We start from the raw sequence: 25,663 nt of genomic DNA on the forward strand, positions 1-25,663 counted from the left end.
CATTTTCATCTCATTACTGGTTGTTATTTTCTGTGTTGAGATGGTATATGTACTTTAAGTGCATCAGCCTTGGTTGACCTCCACCTGGAATCTTTACCCAGCACAACAGTGTAACACTTTGAGTATTGACAAAACAAGGACAGCAAAAACAGTTTGTCCATGCTTTGTGGACCCTCAGAAAATACTTCTGACACCTGGTTGTTGGAAAGTGAACTTCTAATTGGCTAGGCGGCCATGTAATTTACCCTGCAAACAAGATAGTACCGCATACATTGTAGGTAAACTTGTGAACAGTGTTTTCCAAGCAATTCAAATCATAGTGTTGACCAGAGTTTTGGAGGAAGAATACCATCTGTATTTAAAATAACATGATTATTATATTGAAGATAACTGAAAGTTATATTGATATATATTAAACAGTTCACATTTAATATCCAGTATGATTACATGTAGAAGTTAATTTTAAAAATATTTAAATTATTACTTCTTTTTTAAAAATTAAATCATTAAGGTAATTAGTCCTCTAAAACAGTGTTCCATACTCCTGGCTAAAACTTACAATTTCTTGTTTTAAAATATTAATTTCTGACCATTCCATGATCTCTTGGCTGTTTTAATGTGTAACTGTTTGGTGTGCACGAGAATTTTATTAATGTGGTAGTTCACCAGAACACTTCAGCTGTTCCTTATCACTAGTGGTTACTCGTGGATGTAAATCATTCACCTAATGCATGGTCGGTCTAGTGTCGATCTCTGTCGGTTGGCCCATTGAGTTTTTTCTCGTTCCAGCTAATACACCACAGCTAGTATATCAAAGGCCGTGGTATGTGCTGTCCTGTCTCGGGATGGTGCATATGAAAGATCCATTGCTACAAATGGAAAAATATAGTGGGTTTCCTCTCTAAGACTATATATCACACCAAATGTTTGACATCCAGTGATTAATAAATAAGTGTGATGTTGTTAAACAAAACAAACTTTAATTTTAACTTTTATCTCACAAGTGGTTAGTCATCTTACACGGGGTTACTCATCTCACATGGGGTTACTCATCTCACACAGGGTTACTCATCTCACAGGTGGTTACTCATCCCATAGGTGGTTACTCATCTCACAGGTGGTTACTCATCTCACAGGTGGTTACTCATCTCACAAGGGGTTAGTCATCTCACAGGTGGTTACTCATCTCACAAGGGGTTACTCATCTCACAGGTGGTTAGTCATCTCACAGGTGGTTAGTCAACTCACAGGTGGTTACTCATCTCACAAGGAGGTTAGTCATCTCACAGGTGGTTACTCATCTCACAAGTGGTTACTTGTCACCAGATAACATTTGTGGTGCTCCATACAGCTATACACACTCAAATAAATTTGACTTGACTAGATGTGAAATTTTACATTCAAGCAACCAAGCAAAGCTTTAAACAAATATCAAACCAAATGATAATAGGACTGAGTATCTTTAAATGTTCCAAGCAAAAAATGTTAAGAAAAGTGTTTTGTTAAAGATCAGGACAAAAAATGTTGTCAACCTCGGTAATGCATGAACTGCTATTTCCATGACCAAGTAATGTTTTTTATTGGGTGACTTAGGTTTGGTTGGGCCCACTAGGTTCATTTCTGTCACAACCAGCTCTTCATAACTGGTATATCAAAAGCCATGGTATTAACTGTCCTGCTTGTGGAAAAGTGCATATTAAAAATCCCTTGCTGCTAATGGAAAAATGTAGTGGGTTTTCTCTGAAGACTAGGTGTCGGAATGACCTACTGTTTCACATCCGATGATTAAATAGTCGGTGTGTTCTTGTGGTGTCGATAAATAAAACAAAGTAACTTTGATACATCATGATGATGAAAGCGCTACTGGGATACTGGGATGACCTATCACACTTCAAGTGGGTGTATTTAAAAAAAATAGTGATACTAGTAAGGTGTAAAATTTAAACGGAAATTAATTTTAAAAAGATTGATGCTAATTTGTTCAACAGTTTTCTTGCATCTATAATGAGAAGTCGAATACTTATAGGATATTAAATGATCTTACATTTCATATCATCTTTATGTCTTGAGTAAAATAATGTCATGACCTTAAAGCAAGTGACAATGAAAATTATTTTATGAGGGACATAAACATGATACAAAATGGTTGCGAGTTTAATATCTTATTTATTACCCATTAATTGATTTCAGTTTATTTCACTGAATTCATGTGATTAACATTCTTCCCGTCTGTGGGATGGTACATATGAAAGATCCCTTGCTACTAATGGAAAAATGTAGCTGGTTTCCTCTCTAAGACTATATGTGAAAATTACCAAATGTGCTCTAAAAGTGTTATTAAACAAAACAAACTTTTACATTGATTAACATTCTGGTACAGTCGTAGTTGTCCCACTTGACATTGCAGTGGGACGTAAGACTTTGATATGTAACAGCAGTTTAACGGTGTTAGTACCGTTTTACTAATAATTTGACTGTAATTACAAACATTCATGATGCAAAATTAGTAAATAGGCAGGTTTACTGTCTGATACTAGTTTGGTTAAAAAAAATTAAATGATTGTTGAGCAGTGGATTGATAATATGCACTGATTTTTTTTTACTGTTTTTTTTTTGGCACAGCTGATTCTCGGTTGAGCAGGTGTCAATACTAACCTGTATATTTATAAATATGCTGGTGTTGGGTATGCAGTTCTGTGCATAATAAACACCATGCTTTGTTTGCTTTCTCTGTTGGGAGATGCTCAGTCTTGTTTATGTTCGTCTGTGTGGCACACACACATTTACTACTATGATCAGTGTTAGTAACAAACAAAGCATAGTTCTCTTGGATATCAATATGTTTGTTTTGTTTAACAACACCACTAGAGCACATTGATTTATTAATCATCGGCTATTGGATATTAAACATTTGGTAATTTTGACATATATTCTTAGAAAGGAAACCTGTTACATTTTTCCATTAATAGCAAGGAATCTTTTATATGTATCATCCCACAGACAAGATCATGGATATCAATACATTTTTGGGCTGGGTTTTTTGTGTGGGTTTTTTTTTTTTAAACTGAAGCGAAATTGGTAATTTTCAAGATAAATCAGTGTTGTAATTGCTGCAGAAGACTGGTTGGTTCTGTGTTTCACAGTGTGAAGGAAGAAAAAAACAACAACATCCATAAACATCCAACCCACCCCCATATTTCTGTATGTTTGTTAATTTAATGCCATATGCCTTAGAAGTGGGGGTGGGTGTATGGGGTACTGGCTTCAAACTCTGAAGATATTGCATAACCCCATCCCCACCCCACCCCCGCTGAAAAATTGAAGTAATATATTAACTGCCCCTACACTCATTGAGGTTTTGTTATTCCTATTTATTCCAGTTTGTACACAATTAGCTGGAAAAAAAAAAATTTCATATTCATATATAAATACTCTATACAGTACTGCGTAAAACAAATTTGGCTAAAGCATTTTCAATTTGGCTAATAAAAATTCCATTTGGCTAATATTTTGGCTACAGGTATTTTTGATCCAGGGTGAGCCCTGCACACCCTATTAGTGTGTCTCTTATTGTATTGTGCTAAATATTATAACACTTTAACAAAACATGTTCAGCCATGTTTTGCACATTGCATCAATAATTGATCAGAAAAAGCTGGCAGCTTGCAGGGAAGCAAATTATTAGCCAGTAGGCAGATTATTGTTTATCAATAACACCCAGCATCATATGGGCTAAGTTCTGTGTTTAGTGTGGTTATCACTTTCACACAGCTTTTAAAACAGGTACAATTACACAGTTGTCTCTGCAGTAAATACAAACTGACAGAGAATGTTTTTGAAAATAAAGCATCTGGGCAGGTTGAATTAATCAATTTATACTACCGCATTACTCATTCCCAACCTTTTGTAGTGCATGTTGTTTGGTCTGCTGATTACGTATGTTAAGTTATTTGTTATTGATTTTTCTATGCCCGTATCCTATAGCCATACATTTTGTTATCACAGTGGGGTTTTTTTTTAAACACCAAGCCAGGCATATTGAAAATGGTTGTTATGGTTGACTTTTGTAGTAGAGGGTAGACAATTAAATAACGGTGAACCGTGATCAGGTAGCTTAGATCAATATCTAGACAGCAGCAGCATCGCTGTGTCATGTGACCGTAGCTCAACTCAATCTTAATAATTTATTCTGTGCTGGAAGTGTAGGATGTGATGTTCAATGGACATGCTTTGGTTGCTGTGACTTGGTCTGACAGCCCACTCACAATCAACACTTGACACCACACTGGACATGTAACACTGGCACTGATCATGGTAAGGAAATCTGCTTGTGGTACCGGTATACAGGTTTTGATAGTTAGTTTTAATGGTATTGTTCATACGGTGTGTCACTGCATGTAACTTGGTGGTTGCACATGTACGTGTATTTTGGCACACATTCCTTAGTAGTCGTCATCAACTGCGTTATCTTTCACATTGTTCTTGTAATTGCATGTTATACTCTTACAGGATTGGGGTTGTGTTAGATTATGTGGTGAAAACAAAACCAATGTACTTACTAACGGTTCTGTATAGTTTTTGTTGTAAAGCTTCAATAAGAGAGTGATTTTAATCATATATCACAAAAGAAAGCGAGTTTTATGCGGTTGAGAACACACAAGTTGTAATGTGTATGGTCTCTTATGGCAATGAATATAGTATTCTGTCACAAACAAAATGATGTCATTGATTGACGAATTGAGATGTTATCTCTCTTTCACTGTTGTGTGCTTTTATATGTTTTTTTTAAATATTTTTTCATGCAATATAATCATCACCATTTATAATTAAATAATTAAATTTCTGTTACATTCATTACAATTTAACGTCATTCCATTGGTGAAGCTGTAGCAGCATGAGTTTATTCATTTCTCGATGAGCTTAAAAAAAAAAAAAAAAATGTCGGGGTATGTCATATCTGATGACGTCACTTTATATTAGTAATTTGTCTTGATTTGTTACTTGATTAGAACTAAAACAAAATAATTCAAAAAAAAAAAATTAATTTTTAGTGTTATTATTAGTAAGTATATTTAACACTTAATTATAAGGATTGTCTGTTATTTCTTTTACGTTCATCTGGGTATGAACCAAACAAATCATCCACAAACTTATATGTGAATACCCCGATGAACGTAAAATTAATAACAGACAAACCTTAAATAAGGAAATAGAAATGTGATCAGTATTGCCAAGAATACAGAGAAGAAATAATTAGTTAAGGTTGTACACTATCATGTGAAACTGATTAAGCACCACGTTAAACTTTTTTTTTAACAAGGCCAACTCCTTAAGAATCACCAACTTTTTAAAATTTGTTTTATTCTTCATTCGTCCTTTTAAAACTGTTTTGCTTTTTTAGTATAATATCTAAAAATAAATAAAAAGACTAACTGGCCCATTTTTAAAGAAGTGTTCATTAAGGATCACATGCATGTGCAGGAATTTAATCAGTGTGGGGTTTAGACTGGGTTGTGAAGTTTCTAGGAGGTGGGGGTTGAGCTATGCTCCTCTGGAAAATATGTGTAAAAAAAATATTTTGTTTACTTGAGTGGGGACCTGTACAGGATTTATATGTCTCATGATCATTAGCAGTACTTGTGTGTTGTGGAATTGTAAGACGTTAGATATAGGCATTTCTTATAGATATAATATATCGGAGGTAAATTCGGAAAATGTTCCATTTTCACTGTTGAGGAAAACAATGTAAAATATTTTATGGTGATAAAATGAAAGAAGACAGGAGTTGTTACCACAGAATATGGGTAGGTAGAATTAGACTGCTCTAACTGACACCAGAAACATATCTTTTGTCATGGTAATGTCATGGTGATAAAATTGGCCATAAAATCCATCTACCAATCATATAAAGGAAAATGAAATGCTGGAAACAGGCTCTCTATTTGATTATGCATGCTGCATGAGGCACAGCCATGGCTATATTCTCAAGTGGAAGCTTAAAATCAGATTATTACTGTCGCCGATCAATATCCTGTCCTTTGTGCATTACTTGTGGCGATGAATACTGATGGTTTAGAATAAAACCGTTTGACCTGTTGGTAGTGCAGTTACACGCTGTGGTTTTATTATGCAGCTTGTTTTTGCCAGGTAATCTCAAAAACACATAATTAAATTTTCTTTGCGTCTATACACTTTACGGCAATCTGATTGGTCCAGAGGTGCTTTTTTTTCCCCCATTCATATCTCGATGAACCCAAAAACATTAAGCCATTCCTACTATCATCCCAGGCCCTACGCACTACTTGCAACAAGCCGAATTATTCGGGCAATCATATTTGGATATTTTGAAGAAAACTCACGTGAAAGCTACAAGAAATGTATACGATAAATGAATGGAAAATGCTATGGCAGAGTAGACATATGGATTGATACGCATTGATTAAAAAAAAGAAAAAAAAGAAAAAACCTCTTCGCTAATCATGACATGAGACTGTCGTTTGCCAAAGAAATCATGTAGGAAACTTCACGCCTGTAACTTACTTGTAAGCCATGTTCAACAGCTGTTGGCGAAAATTAAACGGTTCCACCGACAGCATAAATGTTAGACACATTCCCTTCATTCACTTTCATAAAATATAAACTAAACACGAATAGGACAATTCCTTCCAATATAGGCCTAACTAAATGATCCGTAAAAATGCACAGCAGCTAGATTCAAGTAATAGTGAATGAACGTTCGCATTCTTATGGGACATAAGTCTCAATGAAGTTTACACAAACAATACTACAGGCATATTTAAAGCTAAACAAAATAAATTCAGTTATGTATTGTTAAAGTATGCATATAAATTTAATTATAAGATTTGACCGCAATTATTTTTTGGTTCATGCAAGTATGAACCGAAAAAACTATCTGCACACTGTATGATCCCGCGTAAAAGTGAATATAATACCTCTAGCCTATAAAATCCAACACAAAATGTTTATTTATTTATTACATGTTTATTTGATGATGCCGATGTTTGTCCTCATGGGCTAAAGTGTTGTACTTGTTTACAATGTACTAGTTCTGTCAGTAGTTGGTTCGAATCCCTGACCTGAACGCATAAAAAGCTTAAATTGCATTGTTTCGCAGGTGTTGATTCTTGAAAAATAATCTACACCTAGAACAATAGTGAGACATAACAGATATGAATTAAAGTATATTTATTGTGTATGATGCCAAAATAATGGTGCCATGATATCGCAATACTCCACAGTACCAGACAATGCCCATCCCACCACACATGTAATTGCACCTGACAACACCCAGTATGGCTAGGATTGGCTCAATACCTCTTGGTAAACTCTTGACGTTGATGTGCTTACTGGTTATAATATTTTATTGATTTCACCACCATATTCCAAATATTATTGTGCCATCCATGCTAGTTTTAATTATTTCAGGTAAGAAAATGATTAAATCTAAATTTCATTTGCTACCAATAATAAACATTTGTAATATTATTGTCATAAACTTTGGATATTTATATATGTTTTTATGACTTATAGAGGTTATTGATTTTATATTGTATCTGAAACAAAACTGTCTGCTCCAATTCATCTGTGTAAAATACAGTTTTTGTTGTTTCATTTTATTTTACTTGTCATTTCTAAATGGGCAGGACAGTTCATACCAGTCATGGGGCAATGGTTGGAACAGAACAAATCCAAAGTCCATCAAGGGAAATGGATTGTGCGACCCATTACACCTCAGTCGAGTGCTCTATTGCTAAGCTACATCCAATCCCATGAGTTGGGAAATAGTTCTGTATACATGGACATACACAGCTGTGTTTAATGTTTCATATAGCAAAATACATTTGTAATGTCATTACCGTAGTATATGTCATATAAACACAATTATATTTCTTACACTGCTAAATAAGGCATGAGTATACAAATGTATATGTAGTTATGTAGATATTGCAGGTACATCATAAATGTATGTCTTTAAAAATTATTTAGTAGTTTTCTTTTCTTTATTACACCAATGAAAATTGTAACATTGTTTATTCTACAGACTACAATTATAACATTGTTTATTCTACAGACTACAATTATTTCAAAAATGAATGTTAACAAGATTGAAAGTGACCTTAATTAATGTATTTTCAGTCTACTGATGGTGAGAGCAAGCTCCCGAAAAGAAAATCTCTTCTACCTGGCATCCAGAAGTCACCAGGCATTTCGAAACCAAATTCAACAAGCCTGACGCAAACAGTGCCAGCAAATGCACCAATCAAAAAGCTGGAAATCGGAGAGAGAGTTTCAATTAGTGGAGTAAAATATGGTACCTTAAAATATTATGGAGAAATTCCATTAGCCAGTGGTATTTGGTGTGGAATTGAGTTGGATGAAGCAGATGGTAAGCATGATGGTGAAGTGGATGGACGACGTTACTTCACCTGCGAACCCCAACATGGTATTTTTGCACCCATTGATAAGGTGGAAGCAGTGCAATTTGTGCAGCTAAGTACAGAAAAAGATTATCCTGTTATTTCAAAGGAGAGCCCTGTTCATCAGCAAGATTCAGGAAAGAAAACTCAGTTTGATGAAGCAAGTATTACCAAGAAAAGATGCTTGCCACAGCTTTCTTCGAGGTCAGCTATTTCGAGTCACTTGCCATCTGCAATTATTTTCAATAAGAATGAGCAGAAGCAGATCCCTACAAAGTTCAGTGCCCCTAAGCATGAGGTGGGAGAGTCTAATATTGACCTTCAACATGGATCTCAGGTTACAAAGATTTCCAGTATTGTGACTAGTGCAATAAAACCTGTCATACAGGCAACACTGCAATCTCAAGATGCTGTCTCGAAATATAAACAAGAGTTTTTAGAACATGCAACAGATTCCAGCTATACTGATGCAAGTAGGCCAGATGCAGTACGAAGAATACCAAAAGCATCTAATCTGCCTGGTGCATCACGTTTACCCAAATATGGTAAAACTGACAGCAGGACTCTGCACAAGGCAGCTACAAGTACATCAGATACAAGCAGCCAGCACAACCAGCCAGCTATGTCACAACCTAGCAGTGATAAAACCTTTAACACAACATTTAATGTTGACAATGATGAATCTAATGGTGGAGACGGTTTTAGTGATGGAGTCAAGCTCCAGCTGAGAGCTGACAGCCGGCAGTACTTAAACCTGACATTTGATGCCGATAATGGCATGCCGTCATTTTACAGTCTACCAGATGTGGTGTCTTCGGCATCACCATCCCCAGAAACAAGGAAGAAGAATGAACAAAATTACATCTTTGACACCTGTGCTAGTGAAACTTCAAGTCTGTTAGATACTGCCATTTTGGACAACACTGATCTTCTAGATAACACAGATGTGAAGCAGTTAGGTGACATGAATTACCGGCCTGTAAAGGAAACCAATACATCTCAGACAGGTAAACTATTGGCATCCTATCCAGGAGAGGTGATAACCTCAACACCTTTGGCACAAGAGAAAATAAATGTGAATTCAGATTCTTGTGACTCTGTTGGACACAGACATGGTTCTGGTGGCCGTGTGCCAATACTTCCAAACCCGGGGATTCGTGAAATGTTTTCTAAATTGCCCGGAGCTGCTATGCAGAATCAAACTCAGATTTGTTCAAATGATGAAGTTGAAAATAATTTGTATGGAGATGATGACAATATTCTAACATCAAAAGAAAACCAAACATTTTATATTGAAGATGATTCTGTGTATAATACCACAGGGAACAGTGCTAATGTTGATATCAGTGTTCCAGTAGATGGATTATTGGTGGATAAAACATTTGTTGTGGAAAAGGGTATTACTGAAATTTCGATGCCATTGGAAGAGATGGAATTATTGGAAAGTCTTGGAAAGGAAGAACTTATTGAAGACTTTCTTGGGGCTATTACTGAAAGTTTTGTTCAGGATTTGGAACAGGTTTTAGACACAAAATGCATGACTGATTCAGGAATTTCGGCCAGATCAATGACGGAATCAGCAATTTCGGACAAACTTTGTGTCAGTTCCACAGGTTTGAGTAAACAAGGCATGGAGACAGTAACTGTTTCAACATCTGAAAATATAAAGTCGATGACTGATTCGGGGATTGCAAAGTCTATGACTGAATCGGGTCTTTTGGAGGCAATGCCGGTGATGCATTCTAAGAAGAAAGCCATGGTAGATTCGGGCATATCCGATGAGTGTATGAGTTCTAGTCAGCAAATTGACTTTGAGGAGCAGAGGCTTGAGTCCGACTTGAAAGCAGGTCATGTGAGGCAGGAGAGACCTGTATCGCTCATTTCCGCCACCAGTGCAGACACAGGTAACATTTTAAACAGTATAACCATGATTATAGGTCATAACTATTACTAGTAGTCCAATATATCTGCCATAGTGAATTTGTCATCCGGTTCAGTTATGATTTAGAACAGTTAGTTGTTATAACCAAGTTGGTCACATTGCGTTTACACAAAATTTAACATACAAACTCACATTTTGCCTTGAGTGAGTGTTCAGTAAATATTCTGCTAGTCCCATCAGCTTTGTTAAACTTTTTCGAATAGTTTTGTTTTGAAGTAAATAAGTGCTGCTGTTATGTTTCGTTCAGATGGTTAACCATAAATGTCCTTACAGACAGAAAGTAAATTGTTTGGACATCACTTTGAACATAACTAAATCAGATCACCTTCTCTCTGTTCAGAAATTTATCATTAGTGGTCTAAAGGATAGTAATGGCAGCTCTTATATTTCACTTTCACAACAAAACTTTTGCAACAAAAATGGATTGATATTCAAGCATTTTCAAAAGTCAATCAAAATTTTGTAATCTGCAGCTAACAGAATACTAACTTAACACTTAAGTCTTCTCGACACAAAATGGTGAGTTAGCATGTTAAATATCATGTACATGCAATGACGTGACCAACTTGGGTTGCAAACTTAATCTGACATCAAATTAGTTTAATGGCATATGTTTTGGACTATGTTAGAAGCTGATCTAAGTTATCACATAATACTTAAAAGGTTAATAGGGCAGCCCATGATTATAAAAAATTTAATTTCTCGCTGTTGGACCTCTATACGAAAACTAATAAATACAATATTTATTTGCATTTTGGTATAATTTCTGAACATCACATATTGGTCAGCATTTGTTAGGCACATTGAGTTAAGAAAGGGAGATACTATGTATTCTGTTGAAGTACAAAATAGATGGCTAATTTGCTGACAGGCTAAACCAGCAGACTGAGCAGTTAGCTCTTTTTAAAAACTTGTTTGGATGATTAATATAACAACTTTAAGGAGGAGGTAATCCTGAATGGTCAGTCCTTGTTATTCCTGCCTAAAACTCATATGTAACTTGCTGGTCCATCTTGTTATGGACAAGACAAGACAAGAATTTTATTCTCTTACACTGAATGCAGTCTGGAAAAAATATCAACAAAACTGATTTACAAAGTGTTTTTTGCAGTGGTACTGGACATTGTATTTGATTATTATTAACCCGGAATACTGACCCTCTCAATGGCAATTTGTAAATATCTACCTAGTTTACACAAAAGTCGCTTTTTAGTTGAAGAGAATAAATGATAAACAGTAATTACACTTGCTCTATTTGTATAATAATTAGGTATATACTCATGTAGATAAAGACGTACAATTAAAAATAAACTGGAATTCATCACCAACATCTGTATTGCATGAGTGACATATTATTCTATTTTGCCTCTCAATATTAAACCATATACAAGTTGAAATTGTTCCCAGTTTGTTTGTCTTGCATGCGATTTGCTTATGACCCTCACTGTGTGGCTAGTATTTTATCTCATTGTTGAGTAAGCAACATGAAGATTGTACATGTGGGGACTTGAAACAGGATAGCCAAGATCAGGTCACAGGTAAAGTAATAGTTGTATTTTGTTTTAACAGTAAAACAATGTAAACTGTGTTATATGTGTTTGTTACATATCATTCATGATTATTCTAAAGATTCCTCAATGAATACATACATGTATGTTTACTAAAAATAAGATTTTAACATTTTGAGGGTCAAGTTTTTAAATTTGTCATTGATATGTATTTGTGCTTGTGCATTATAACTGTAACTTTGTTATATTCCATTCAAAGAGCCACTTTGTTATACTGTTTGCTGTTATAGCAATGCTGGCTGTCCACTGACTTATTAATGCAATGCCAACCAGTGGTTTCTTATTTATAGACATGCATGTACGACACATATCAAACCATTATTGTAATAACCACATGTACGCCGGCCTGTTGGAGGAATAATAAATCAGTCATTGTTCTGTGTATTTGACATGTTGAGTATATGACGGTTTTGTAGTCATTGATAACCTGAAGAAATGTATTTAAGTTAGGACATGTATGTTTCACGTATGAAACAGAAAGGTATGGACAGCCAGGCATTATTATATACACTGAGTGATTCAAGAGTAAATGAATGAATGGATCTTTAACGATACCCCATCTATTAAAATATAGATCGGCTGTTGGGAGTCAAACACAGTAAGTACATCAATGTAAAGTAATTCAAGAGGTGACAGAAAGTGTATTTATTTATTTATTTATTTATTAGTAGACTTTTTTAAGATGATTTGTTAGGTAAGATATATAATTAGGTACATGGGCATCAATCCGGCTTTAAGAGTGGGGGGGGGGGGGGGTTCATGTTTGTGTGTGTGTGTGTGTGTGTGTGATAAAGGAAAAAGATGGGGGGGGGACATTTATATAAATTGTTCCCATGAGTTGAAAAGTGAGGGGGACGCATTCCCCCTGTCCCCCACCGATCGACGCCCATGATTAGGTACACTGGTAAAAGCTAAATATGTTAACATTTGCATATATTACTTTTCAAAGGTATCAGGTAAATTATTACCTGGGGAAAAAACTATTATTAGACTAGATAAGTGAATAAAAGTTTTGATAATTTCATAATCAAAATATATGTCCCTGAAAGGTCAAATTAATATCATGGATGTTTTATTGTGCTATATACCTTAAAGTGCATTGAAAATCTGCTAGTGTGTGTGTGTGTGTGTGTGTGTGTGTGTGTGTGTGTGTGTGTGTGTGTGTGTGTGTGTGTGTGTGTGTGTGTGTGTGTGTGTGTGTGTGTGTGTGTGTGCACGTGCGAGCATGCGCGTGTGCGTAAAATTGGTATTAATTATGAGGTGGTCCTAAAATTGAATTCCAGTGTTTGTTACTAAAATGAATGTGACAAAAACACAATTTACATATGACGTGTAGTTGGTGAAAATTCGGCTAAATAAAATATACTGACATTGAAGAGAAACTTGAAATTGTATTATAGAAAACCAACAAATGGTATGGTGTGATATGACAATATCATAAAGTTTAACATTTGAACATATGACAATATCATAAAGTTTAACATTTGAACGTCACATTGCATTTCGTGATACATGCAAATTGTTTACAAGTAAGGTTTATTTTTCATTTCAACTTATTTTTGTGCTTATATCCAATTAAGGTTCAAGCACGCTGTCCTGGTCTGTCTGTTCAGAACACTGGATTAGTTATTAATGGTTAGTGAGAGAGAAGAGATTATAGTGCTCTTACAATTACCTATTGAGTTGTTAAAACTCGCTCTGGATGAGAGCCAGAACCAGGCTGCAAACCCTGTACCTACCAACTTTATGTCCAATGACTTAACCATGACACCACCAAGTCTGGGGGTTTCTAAACCGTATATACTGTTTGGTATCGGTATCTTGTCGATACTGATTTACCGTACTAACCAAATCTCAAAATACTGAAATTTCTATATTGAAAAATGTTTTTTTGCCATTTAGTAAAGCACTAACAATATATCTGACAAATGCAAAATGGCTAAAAAGAAAAGCAGATGGATATGTTCTTCTTCAGAATGGACAGACAAACACGTACATGTATGCACTTTGTGTCAACGGAAAGTATATAAAATTAGCGGGTGAGCCTTATCTCGGGTATGTTTTTAAAGCTGGATATACCGAAAATACCAATTGATCACAGTATCGGTATTGTGTCAATACCGAATACCATACCAATAGCAGGGTAAATCACCCCAAAAATACTGTTACCGATACTGAACCTGAAATTTCAATGCCACCCAGTTCTATTTTTGATTAGTAGCAATATTGATCAAATTATTCAAATTTTATGTATGCAAAGTTTCTTTTGGACATGATAATAAATAAAGTTAGTTAAATTTGTGTTTTTATCTGTGAGTTTGTCAACATTGTCTGAAATTTGTAATTTGTGCATTACTAGATAGAGACCAGGAATAGAAACTAATGTTCACCGTCTCGTGGAAGTTGTTGTGGACAAGTACAATTTAAATAATGCTGAAGTTGTTGGAGACAAGTACAATTTAAATAATGCTGAAGTTGTTGGGGACAAGTACAATACAATTTAAATAATGCTGAAATTGTTGGGGACAAGTACAATTTAAATAATGCTGAAATTGTTGGGAACAAGTACAATTTAAATAATGCTGAAGTTGTTAGGGACAAGTACAATTTAAATAAGGTTGGAAGTTGTTAGGGACAAGTACAATTTAAATAATGCTGAAGTTGTTAGGGACAAGTACAATTTAAATGACAGTGAATTTGGTAGGGACAAGTACAGTTTAAATGACATTGAAGTTGTTAGGGACAAGTACAATTTAAATAATGCTGAACATTGTATTTAAATGACATTGAAATTGTGGACAGGTACAATTTAAATGACATTGAATTTGGTGGGGACAAGTACAGTTTAAATGACATTGAAGTTGTTGGGGAGAAGTACAATTTAAATGGCATTGACATTGTTGGGGACAATTTAAATGATGTTGAAGTTGTTAAGAACAAGTACACCGTTCACCGTCTCGTGGAAGTTGTTGTGGACAAGTACAATTTAAATAATGCTGAAGTTGTTGGAGACAAGTACAATTTAAATAATGCTGAAGTTGTTGGAGACAAGTACAATTTAAATAATGCTGAAGTTGTTGGGGACAAGTACAATACAATTTAAATAATGCTGAAATTGTTGGGGACAAGTACAATTTAAATAATGCTGAAATTGTTGGGAACAAGTACAATTTAAATAATGCTGAAGTTGTTAGGGACAAGTACAATTTAAATGACAGTGAATTTGGTAGGGACAAGTACAGTTTAAATGACATTGAAGTTGTTAGGGACAAGTACAATTTAAATAATGCTGAACATTGTATTTAAATGACATTGAAATTGTGGACAGGTACAATTTAAATGACATTGAATTTGGTGGGGACAAGTACAGTTTAAATGACATTGAAGTTGTTGGGGAGAAGTACAATTTAAATGGCATTGACATTGTTGGGGACAATTTAAATGATGTTGAAGTTGTTAAGAACAAGTACACCGTTCACCGTCTCGTGGAAGTTGTTGTGGACAAGTACAATTTAAATAATGCTGAAGTTGTTGGAGACAAGTACAATTTAAATAATGCTGAAGTTGTTGGGGACAAGTACAATACAATTTAAATAATGCTGAAGTTGTTGGGGACAAGTACAATTTAAATAATGCTGAAATTGTTGGGAACAAGTACAATTTAAATAATGCTGAAGTTGTTAGGGACAAGTACAATTTAAATAAGGTTGGAAGTTGTTAGGGACAAGTACAGTTTAAATAATGCTGAAGTTGTTGGGGACAAGTACAATTTAAATAATGCTGAAGTTGTTGGGGACAAGTACAATTTAAATAATGCTGAAGTTGTGGGGGACAAGTACAATTTAAATAATGCTGAAGTTGTTGGGGACAAGTACAATTTAAATAATGCTGAAGTTGGGGACAAGTACAGTTTAAATGACATTGAAGTTGTTAGGGACAAGTACAATTTAAATAATGCTGACGTTGTTGAGGACAAGTACAATTTAAATGACATTGAAATTGTGGACAGGTAAAATTTAAATGACATTGAATTTGGTGGGGACAAGTACAGTTTAAATGACATTGAAGTTGTTGGGGAGAAGTACAATTTAAATGGCATTGACATTGTTGGGGACAATTTAAATGATGTTGAAGTTGTTAAGAACAAGTACAATTTAAATAATGCTGAAGTTGTTGGGGACAAGTACAATTTAAATGATGTTGGAAGTTGGGAACAAGTACAATTTAAATGATGTTGGAAGTTGGGGACTAGTACAATTTAAATGCTGCTGAAGCTGGGAACAAATACATTTTAAATAATGTTGGAAGTTGTTGGGGACAAGTACAAGTTAAATGACATTGAAGTTGGGACAAGTACAATTTAAATGACACTGACGTTGGGGACAAGTTCAGTTCAGTTTAAATGATGCTGAAGATGGGGGACAAGTACAATTTAAATTATGCTTAAGTTGGGTACAAGTACAATTTTAGTGACACCAGACCCCTGGACCAGTAATTCTGACCAAATGTTTAAGATGCTGACTGTCAAGCTCTTTCGCCATGGAAACCCACTGTTACAATTTATTGCAACAAAATTAATTTGACATAACATATTGTTGAATTGCTGTTTTATTTGGTCTCGATAAATCTGGATGTTTACAATATTCATAATCGGATCTTGTTTTTTTCCTCTGAATCCATTGCCTACTGAAATTGTCATAATGTTTGATTGTTGTAATAACAAGAGACATGTTCAGAAGGCTAAATATTCTTGGTCGACCCATTCTACATTCTGAGCCTAACATTAAATGAATGTAATCAGATACGCATTTCTTGAATTTCTATATTTATATACACTGAAAACAATTGCAATGTTCATAAGAAAAGCAATAAATGTTAGGGTTTGACCACGATAAGTTTTTGTTTTAGAAATATCAACATTGTACTAGTCCCAATTAAACTAATTCTGAAAATATGCAACAGTCGAAAATAAGAAACCCATGAATGCAGTAACAAGCCATTGCCAAATACAACTGATATATTCTCGAATAAGATACCAGTGATAATTGTTAATGGCACCAATTTTAATGCAGTGTTTTATTCAAACGAAATATTGAAAACATCTAACAAGCAAGAATCCATTGTTCGAGAGAATGATATAGGGAGACCTGATCAAATATCGATCGGAGTCTCGAGTTCTGCTGAATCCGGAAAGGTTGCCAGATCTATGGTATTTGTTGTCCTGCATGTGGTTTTAGCTTTTATTTTCTCGGGATGCCTTAACAGTGGGAGGACTAGTGATTTTTCCTGGGGACTAGTAACTTTTCTAGACTACTAATCCCTCAGTAGAAATATTTCTTAATTATCTACCCATGGAGGTTGTGGTGAAAACTGAATCTTGTACACAATTCTGTTTTAATCTTAAAATAAGTTCGTCATGCAATATATTGAGCAATGGAAGTTGGAAAGTTCATTTGAATTTATGAAGACAACAGATGTGACTTAATTGTTGGGAATATATGCATGTTACTGACACCAGTTGGATTTACATTAGTACTAAGGGTTGATTTACTTTTATGTAACACAGTTCCAGACATCCTAGGAGTAGGTCTGTGGTTAATAATCTAGATATAATGCATCTTGTAGAAATCTCCCCAGGGAACATGAGGGTATATTCAGGACAGACATGTCTCTATCTTTGGTAGATATACTCCTGTGTCAAATGGTTAAGCACTTCATGTAACTTACAGAAGTCTGCTCGATTTAGTTTATATTTGACAAATGTTAATAGCTACTATTATTATATCTTTAGCACATTTTCTGTGTTTATTTTGAAGAAAATTAGCTTTTGTTACTTAATTTTTTTATTGATTTGACATAAATTTGTAAAAAATATTAATAATTGTTTTTTAAAATTTCGGATGTTTGTATGAATGTCAATGTTAATTTTGCTTTTGCAGGGTATTTCCCAGACACTGACTCAGAGATTGGCACCTTGACAGCCAATTCCCCATCTGATTGGATGGAAAAACAGAGTGTGGGGTTATCCATTTCAGACAAAAAGAGTGAGTGTTAGCAATAGCACATTAAAGATTCAGGTTTAATGTACATGGCAAACTTATAGTGATGGCTGTCTGACAAAAATAACATCGGGTTAAAGTCGGGTTAAAATTTAGTTAAAGTTCACTTATGAAAATATTTCCACTTCTGCTTTGGCTCTTATGTTTACAGACATCATTCTAGTATATGTTGGGAATATGCAGAATTATATTTAGTTAAGTATGATTAATGTTTTATTAAAATGAGCTTAAAGTTTTATTATTTAATTTTTTCAGTTGCCCATACATGTAACTGTTGAAATTGTTTAATGGATGACTTTCATATTTAGCATTGCTGTTCACCAAATGATAGTGTTTTAAATACACACCCTCAGCCTCAGGAATGTGATTCCAGGGAAGTGGGAAGGTCATTTAGAATTGGTTAAAAAAAAATTAAAAATCACTTTAATTGCATTAATTTTGAATTAATTAAGGGCCGGCTTTCGTTTCATGATAGTGCAATATGACACTAGGGCAAAGTCATTTGGTTAAGTTTCTCTAATTGCCTTTGGTTTTTAAATCCTATAATGGTTAGCTTTCATATTTAGTATTTGTATACTGATGGAAAGAAATAAAGGATCACACAGATAGTAACAAGAAATAATGACTACATCAAAATCAATTCATATTGTCAGAAGTTGACTGGGAACAATATAGGTAGCACATTCAAATGAATTACATTTGGTCTGCAGTTCGATTTGTTCCCTTATTTCTTTCCATCAGTATATATAAGTGTTCCTGCATGATATACCAATGATTGATTATAATCAAAAATTGATCTGTTTGACTATCGATGTGATGATTGATTCTAAAAATCCATAATCAATTATATAGGGGAATAAAGCTAACTGTAATTGTTCCTCCAGTTTAAATAATGGAATTATGTAAATATGTTGTGAGTTGTTGTTTGTTATTAATTATTAAAAAGAAAATTAGCAATTTGTAGGGTCTATACTGGTGAAACCGCTATGGTCCTTATAATTCAAATCTATCTTTTATATATATAATTCTAACTGATTGTGTAATCCAAAAGCTGATTGGTTGGTTCTAATTAATTATAACCATTGATCGATGATGAAATTCAAACTGATTCCCCTCACTAATGTTCATAAGGTGAATAAAGAAAGAAATGTTTTATTTAACGACACACTCGACACATTTTATTTTCGGTTATATGGCATCAGACATATGGTTAAGGACCACACAGATATTGAGAGGAAACCCGCTGTCGCCACTTCATGGACTACTCTTTCCGATTAGCAGCAAGGGATCTTTTATTTGCGCTTCCCACAGGCAGGATAGCACAAACCATGGCCTTTGTTGAACCAGTTATGGATCACGTTTTAAGTTTTCAAGTTAAATATTGTAATTATTTAATATGCTCTAAATGAAATGGGGTTATGACATTAACACAAATGAGTTTGTACCGTTCTTAGACAAACATAACATCATCATCATCTATCATTTGACATCTATGGTAGTGGCTTACAACTGTCTTTGATTTAATGTAAATTTTATCAAAATGATTTTAAACTACATTGCATTGTGGAATGGACTGGTGATGGTAGGAAAGAGTTATGATAGCAATGGTAGGTTTTTATAATGAAAATAGTGCTATGATCAGTGATAGTAGGAAAGAGTATTGCAATAGTAGTTATTTATGATGAAAGTAGTGCTATGATCATTTTGTGGAATGAGGCCCTGGTCTTGAATGTTAAAATGTGGTTTTAGAATTAATTTTAGTCTTAGCACTAATATGTAGCAAGATAATATAGTTTGAATACTGTAAAATAAATGACTGCTAAAACACCTCATGCTCTTTATTCATGCATGCATTAAATAACCAGTGATAATTATGTTTGTGTATATAATACTTGACACTGACAATGTGTTTTAATCAGACAAGGAACTGATGGCGGTGCAGACTGTGGAGCCGGAGACCAGGTCAGACTTCTATAGTGATGCTGGGACACTGCTCAACACAGACTCGGAAACAGACTCGGACGACGCGTAAATAATACACAATTATACACTCAGATCAGATATACATATACACATACACATACACATACACATACACATACACATACACATACACATACACATACACATATACATATACATGATAATAAACTATGATGAACTATGTATGAGTATTATTTGATTATAAACTAAGATAAGACATAATTTATGATTATAAAATATGATCAGCTGTATTTGATTATAAACTAAGATCAGCCATATAATTTATAATTATATAAACTAAGACGAGCTGCTGGTCAACAGAAAAAATACCGATCAGTTTTTTGAAATAGTAAATATATTATATATATAATTTATATATATTTGGTGATATTTCTTGTTTTTATTAAGTTTTGTGCGTGAATAATGAGTATATGATATATGTTAGAAGGAAGTGTTGTTGTTTCAGGGAGGAGGTGGCTGGCGTATGTATTACAGCATCTGACCTCAGTGGGATTGGCCTCCTACAGGATGACTTCGAGTCTGCTGATGCATTCAAAACAATGGTGAGAATGCAAACGAATTGACTCAAATCAAATATTAAAACGCTTTGAAATCAAATTAGTTTTAATATAACTTATGTGAGTATTGCTGCTAAGTTTTTAATCAAATTTAGAGATGTTGGTAATGTGAGTTGTTTTGTTAAAACTGAACTGTAACATTTATCGGCGATCACTTTCTTGTTTCTCTTGGTTTAAACAATATTTATTTCACAAAAGAAATGGATTGGCAAACAGGCCATTGGCCTATATTAATGCCTCTCCTTTCTCTTTGTTGCTGTAAAATTGTATTCCTTATCTCTGTTCCTTTAACAAGACAGGAGACCTACCTCATATGATTTTGATGCATGTACATTTTTTTTTTTTTCAAGGTCATGGACAAATCAGGTTCCAAGGATCAAGAAAAAGATAATTTTTTGAAATCCAGTACTGACCAAAGTGAGACATCTGAAACGGCGTCTGAAACCACTACTCCCTCTGTGTCAAACGGAGATTCTGTCATAGAGAGGGAAGTCATTCCACTTTCTAGTCATAGTGACATTCACTCTAGTCATAGTGATGTTAATTCTAGTCAAAGCGAGATTGCTGGAGAAGTTAGCAAAATTAACAGCTCCAAACCCAGTGAATTGTTGCCAAGTAAACCCAATTTAAATGTTGGGTATGTGGAACTAGTCCATGAGTCCTCAAAAGAAAAACATTCTGAACACAGGAAGTCCAGTGTAAAGAAGAAACCAATGGAAAAAGTGGAGCATAAAAAAATCAATGTAAGTAAAGTGAGATCCTCGCTGGCTGACTACATCAATTCACCCATTCCTGTGAAACACAGTGATGAAAAAGAAAATGAAACAAAGGCCAAGAAAAACATGTTGAACAAGAAATGGGGAGATAATAAAAAAGTGTCAACAGCAAAATCTTTAGAAAAAGTCAATGGAAATGAGTCGGACAAAAAGGAAAACTCTGAAAACAAACATAACAGAATTATAGTGGAAAAGGAGATTCCCAAAATTAAAAAGTCTACTCCAAAAAGCAAATGGGGGAATATTATGTCAAAGATTGAGGCAAACAAGGAGGTGCCATACAAGCCTAAACCAAAAAGCGAAATAAAAAGCAAGCTGGACATTTTTTCTGTATCAAACACGTCAACACCTAACATTGTGAAAAAAGAAAAAGAGTTGAAAAAGCCAAGATCAAAACTAGTGCAGGTTCAAAAGCCTGATTTCAGCAAAGTGAAAAGTAAGCTGAATATTACAGCTCCTCCAAGTGTGAAGAGAGACCAGTCACCAGCAGATGTAAAGAAAACAAGTTCATCAAAAAGCGGCAAGCGGCAATCAAATGGCAATTTGCATGTTGATTTGAGTGAATCATTAAACTCGGCCCAGAGTTCGGCTCGCACCAGTCACACAGATCTCAGTGGAAACGTGTCCGACAGCCAGTCCCTTTCTCCAGGCAGGTCCAAGTCTCACACACCAAGTAAGTCCATTGCAATCACTTAATCTAACTGAAATAAAACTAATAAATAGTGTGTTTCTTTGAAAAGTTAATTCATCCAATAAAAACCAGTTTCATTTCATTTCAACTTATTTTCGTGCTTATATCCAATTAAGGTTCAAGCACGCTGTCCTGGGCACACACCTCAGCTATCTGGGCTGTCTGTCCAGGACAGTAGGTTAATTGTTAGTTGGTTAGTAGTTAGTGAGAGAGAAGAGGGTGTAGTGGCCTTACACCTACCCATTGAGCCCTTAAGAACTCGCTCTGGGTTGGAGTTGGTACCGGGCTGCGAACCTGTACCTACCAGCCTGTAGTCCGATGGCTTAACCACTACGCCACCGAGGCCGGTAACCAGTTTCAGATATGATTTTAGTGTTGCGAGTAAAAACATGACCAAAACCTGTGAAAATATGTATCATGTTGGTGATGATGTTGGTGACTTTCAATTAACACACACCAATCACCTAGTAATTAAAACCCAGGAATGACTGATCATATTATGTCATCTTTACATCTGTATTATTACATGCAGTGCCAACCATTGTCATTTTATTGCACTAACACTGAGTGTACTGCTCTCGAGTCTAGTGGATTGCATCAAAGGCTGCATCTAATACGTGTATATAATGTAATTCGTAATACTCACCTGTCAAAATATCACAATCTTAATTGCAAGACTTTATTATTTGGTGACCCAAATTTTAGTACCCACGAAAATAGTGTTATATTTAAATCTGTTCAAGACTTTATAATTAATAGCAAACGTTTCGATAACTAACCATTCATTATTCCTCCTTCTCCCTTCCCAACTGTGACTAAATAATATCATATCAACTATCTATTTTTATTTTTCCTTTCTTCTCTCTCTCTTCCATTCTTCTCATCTTAGCTAATTTGAATTTATTTAAATTATTATACTATTTCTGTCATCTTGATGTATCAAACTTGTATTTATAAATGTAGGGAGAGGCCTTAATATAGGCTCTTGCGTGTTGGCCAATCCCAAACCGCATTTTGACGGCAATAAATATTGTTTAAACTATCTAATACGTGGCCAAATTTCTGTTTAGTTTGGATTAAGCTAAGTGGAATATTAGGCTATTGATTTTTAGACTGGCCCCCTGCCTTCTCGGTGGTGCTCTTCATTGATTTCATCATCTGCAGCAAATGTTTACTCAGACATCACTCGCAGGTCAAGTGTGTTACCACTGTAGTAATGTTCATGCAGTGTTAGAACTTCATAGCACATCCACCAGTAATGGTGGGCTTCAGTTCATTGCACTGGTAATGTTTACTGTTTTCACTCTTTATAAGGAATCCAGATGCAGAAACAAAATTGTATCCTATATTTATAAATATATTATGTGCATTTCTCATTCGGCAGTTCATTTTGACTTTAGTGTCATGCCAAAGACAGTTGTAGCTTTCATTTACAAATTTGTCCTAGTTCACAAAAGTTAATCCACACCTGTGATGTCACACTATTGTTTTTAGTGTAGATTATTTTTCAAGAGTCAACACCTGTGAAACAGTGCAATTTGAACTTTTTATTCATTCAGGTCTGGGATTCGAACCCACTACTGACAGAATGTATTCATTGTAAACAAGTACAATACTTTAGCGCACGAGGCCAAACATCTGCATCATCAAATAAATATGTTATTTAAGCCTTATAAACCTGATACTAGTGATCATAATATATTCTGGTGGAACACTGCGAAGATTGTTGGAAACTAAATCGGAAACCATATATTACACATTTAGCATGTGCATCACACTTAATGTCAGCCATCCACTGCTGAAGATTTCTTGACCAAATTCCCATTGGGCTATTTCTTATCACAGCCAGTGCACCACTACTGGTATATCAAAGGCTGTGGTTGGGCTATCCTGTCTATGGGATGGTGCATATAAAAGATCCCTTGCTGCTAATCGGAAAGAGTAGCCCATGAAGTGGCGACAGCTGTGTGGTCCTTAACCATATGTTTAACGCCATATAACCTTAATTAAAAAATGTGTTGAGTGTGTCGTTAAATAAAACATTTCCATTTCCATTTCTTGACCAAGTCATTTTAACCAATATTTTATGGAAAAAAACAAAATAATAGAAGTTAATTTAGTAGTCGTGTCATTTGTTTTAATGGACTAAGTTGGCGAATGCACTTGGAAGTGTAGATTCATCATAAATAACTAACTTGCCCATACCGGGCTTGTGAATGGTTTTTCACGAATCTACACCCCCTCATACATTCTACTAGGTTGATTTTTTTGTGCGTTCTGCATTAAAAATCAACCTAATATAATATAATATGTTTTGTTAACATATAACCCTAGAAATACTATGTGTAAGGAATTTCAAAAGAAAAATGAGAAAATGAAAACGGTCTTACAAAGTAAAATTTTAAAAAGAAAACAATAATCGCAGTGTTTGAAAAGATTGTTAACCCAGGTATTTAACTTGCCCTGGTTTAACATCTGGGGATAGTTGTTTTATAACACTGAACAATGGTGAAACTTTTAAGGTAAAAATAAATTTATGAATCACGAATCCAAAAATGTTATACAATGAAACCCTTCAACACCGGACCTCCTCTAAACCAGAATCCCCTCCTAACGTTTTTCACGGTCCTGTGATTTACGCAATTTTTAACACTAAATTGTACCCCTCTAAACCAGAATCCCCTCCTAACCAGATGTTTTCCACGGTCCTGTGATTTCGCAACTTTTAACACTAAATTGTACCCCTCTAAACCAGAATCCCCTCCTAACCAGACGTTTTTCACGGTCCTGTGATTTACACAACTTTTAACACTAAATTGTACCCCTCTAAACCAGAATCCCCTCCGTAACCAGACGTTTTCCACGGTCCTGTGATTTATGCAACTTTTAACACTAAATTGTACCCCTCTAAACCAGAATCCCCTCCTAACCAGATGTTTTCCACGGTCCTGTGATTTACGCAACTTTTAACACTAAATTGTACCCCTCTAAACCAGAATCCCCTCCTAACCAGACGTTTTTCACGGTCCTGTGATTTACGCAACTTTTAACACTAAATTGTACCCCTCTAAACCAGAATCCCCTCCTAACCAGACGTTTTTCACGGTCCTGTGATTTACACAACTTTTAACACTAAATTGTACCCCTCTAAACCAGAATCCCCTCCGTAACCAGACGTTTTCCACGGTCCTGTGATTTACGCAACTTTTAACACTTAATTTGTACCCCTCTAAACCAGAATCCCCTCCTAACCAGACGTTTTCTACGGTCCTGTGATTCACGCAACTTTTAACACTAAATTGTACCCATCTAAACCAGAATCCCCTCCTAACCAGACGTTTTTCACGGTCCTGTGATTTACGCAACTTTTAACACTAAATTGTACCCCTCTAAATTGGAAACCCCTCTAAACTGAACACCGGACAAACATTTCGGTTCCAACGTGTCAACTTAGTGTAAATCTTGCCCCTGAAAACTGGATGATCAAACTGATACCAATCAATGTGGCGCCACGAATTGCTCATAATATCACTCTGTCCGGAGTACCTGTCTGTGAACACGTAATATGTGCATACTTGGGTTCACTGTTATCAATGTAATCACTGTTACACGCCGCTAAGTAGGCAAG

General features: G+C 35.0%; 1 protein-coding gene across 1 annotated transcript in view; it reads left to right on the top strand.

Annotated features, from left to right (window-relative positions):
* The first annotated feature begins 4,170 nt into the window (after positions 1–4,170).
* The window catches only part of LOC121374428, an 86,424-nt gene continuing 64,931 nt past the window's right edge, over positions 4,171–25,663 (top strand). The window contains exons 1-6 of the mRNA XM_041501530.1: positions 4,171–4,314; positions 8,158–10,342; positions 17,888–17,992; positions 19,927–20,035; positions 20,457–20,553; positions 20,919–22,017. Of these exons, the coding sequence (XP_041357464.1) occupies positions 4,312–4,314; positions 8,158–10,342; positions 17,888–17,992; positions 19,927–20,035; positions 20,457–20,553; positions 20,919–22,017 (3,598 nt within the window). The 5' untranslated portion in view covers positions 4,171–4,311. The remainder of the gene's footprint in view (positions 4,315–8,157; positions 10,343–17,887; positions 17,993–19,926; positions 20,036–20,456; positions 20,554–20,918; positions 22,018–25,663) is intronic.

Source organism: Gigantopelta aegis, chromosome 6, assembly GCF_016097555.1.
Source record: "Gigantopelta aegis isolate Gae_Host chromosome 6, Gae_host_genome, whole genome shotgun sequence".
Taxonomy (NCBI): domain Eukaryota; kingdom Metazoa; phylum Mollusca; class Gastropoda; order Neomphalida; family Peltospiridae; genus Gigantopelta; species Gigantopelta aegis.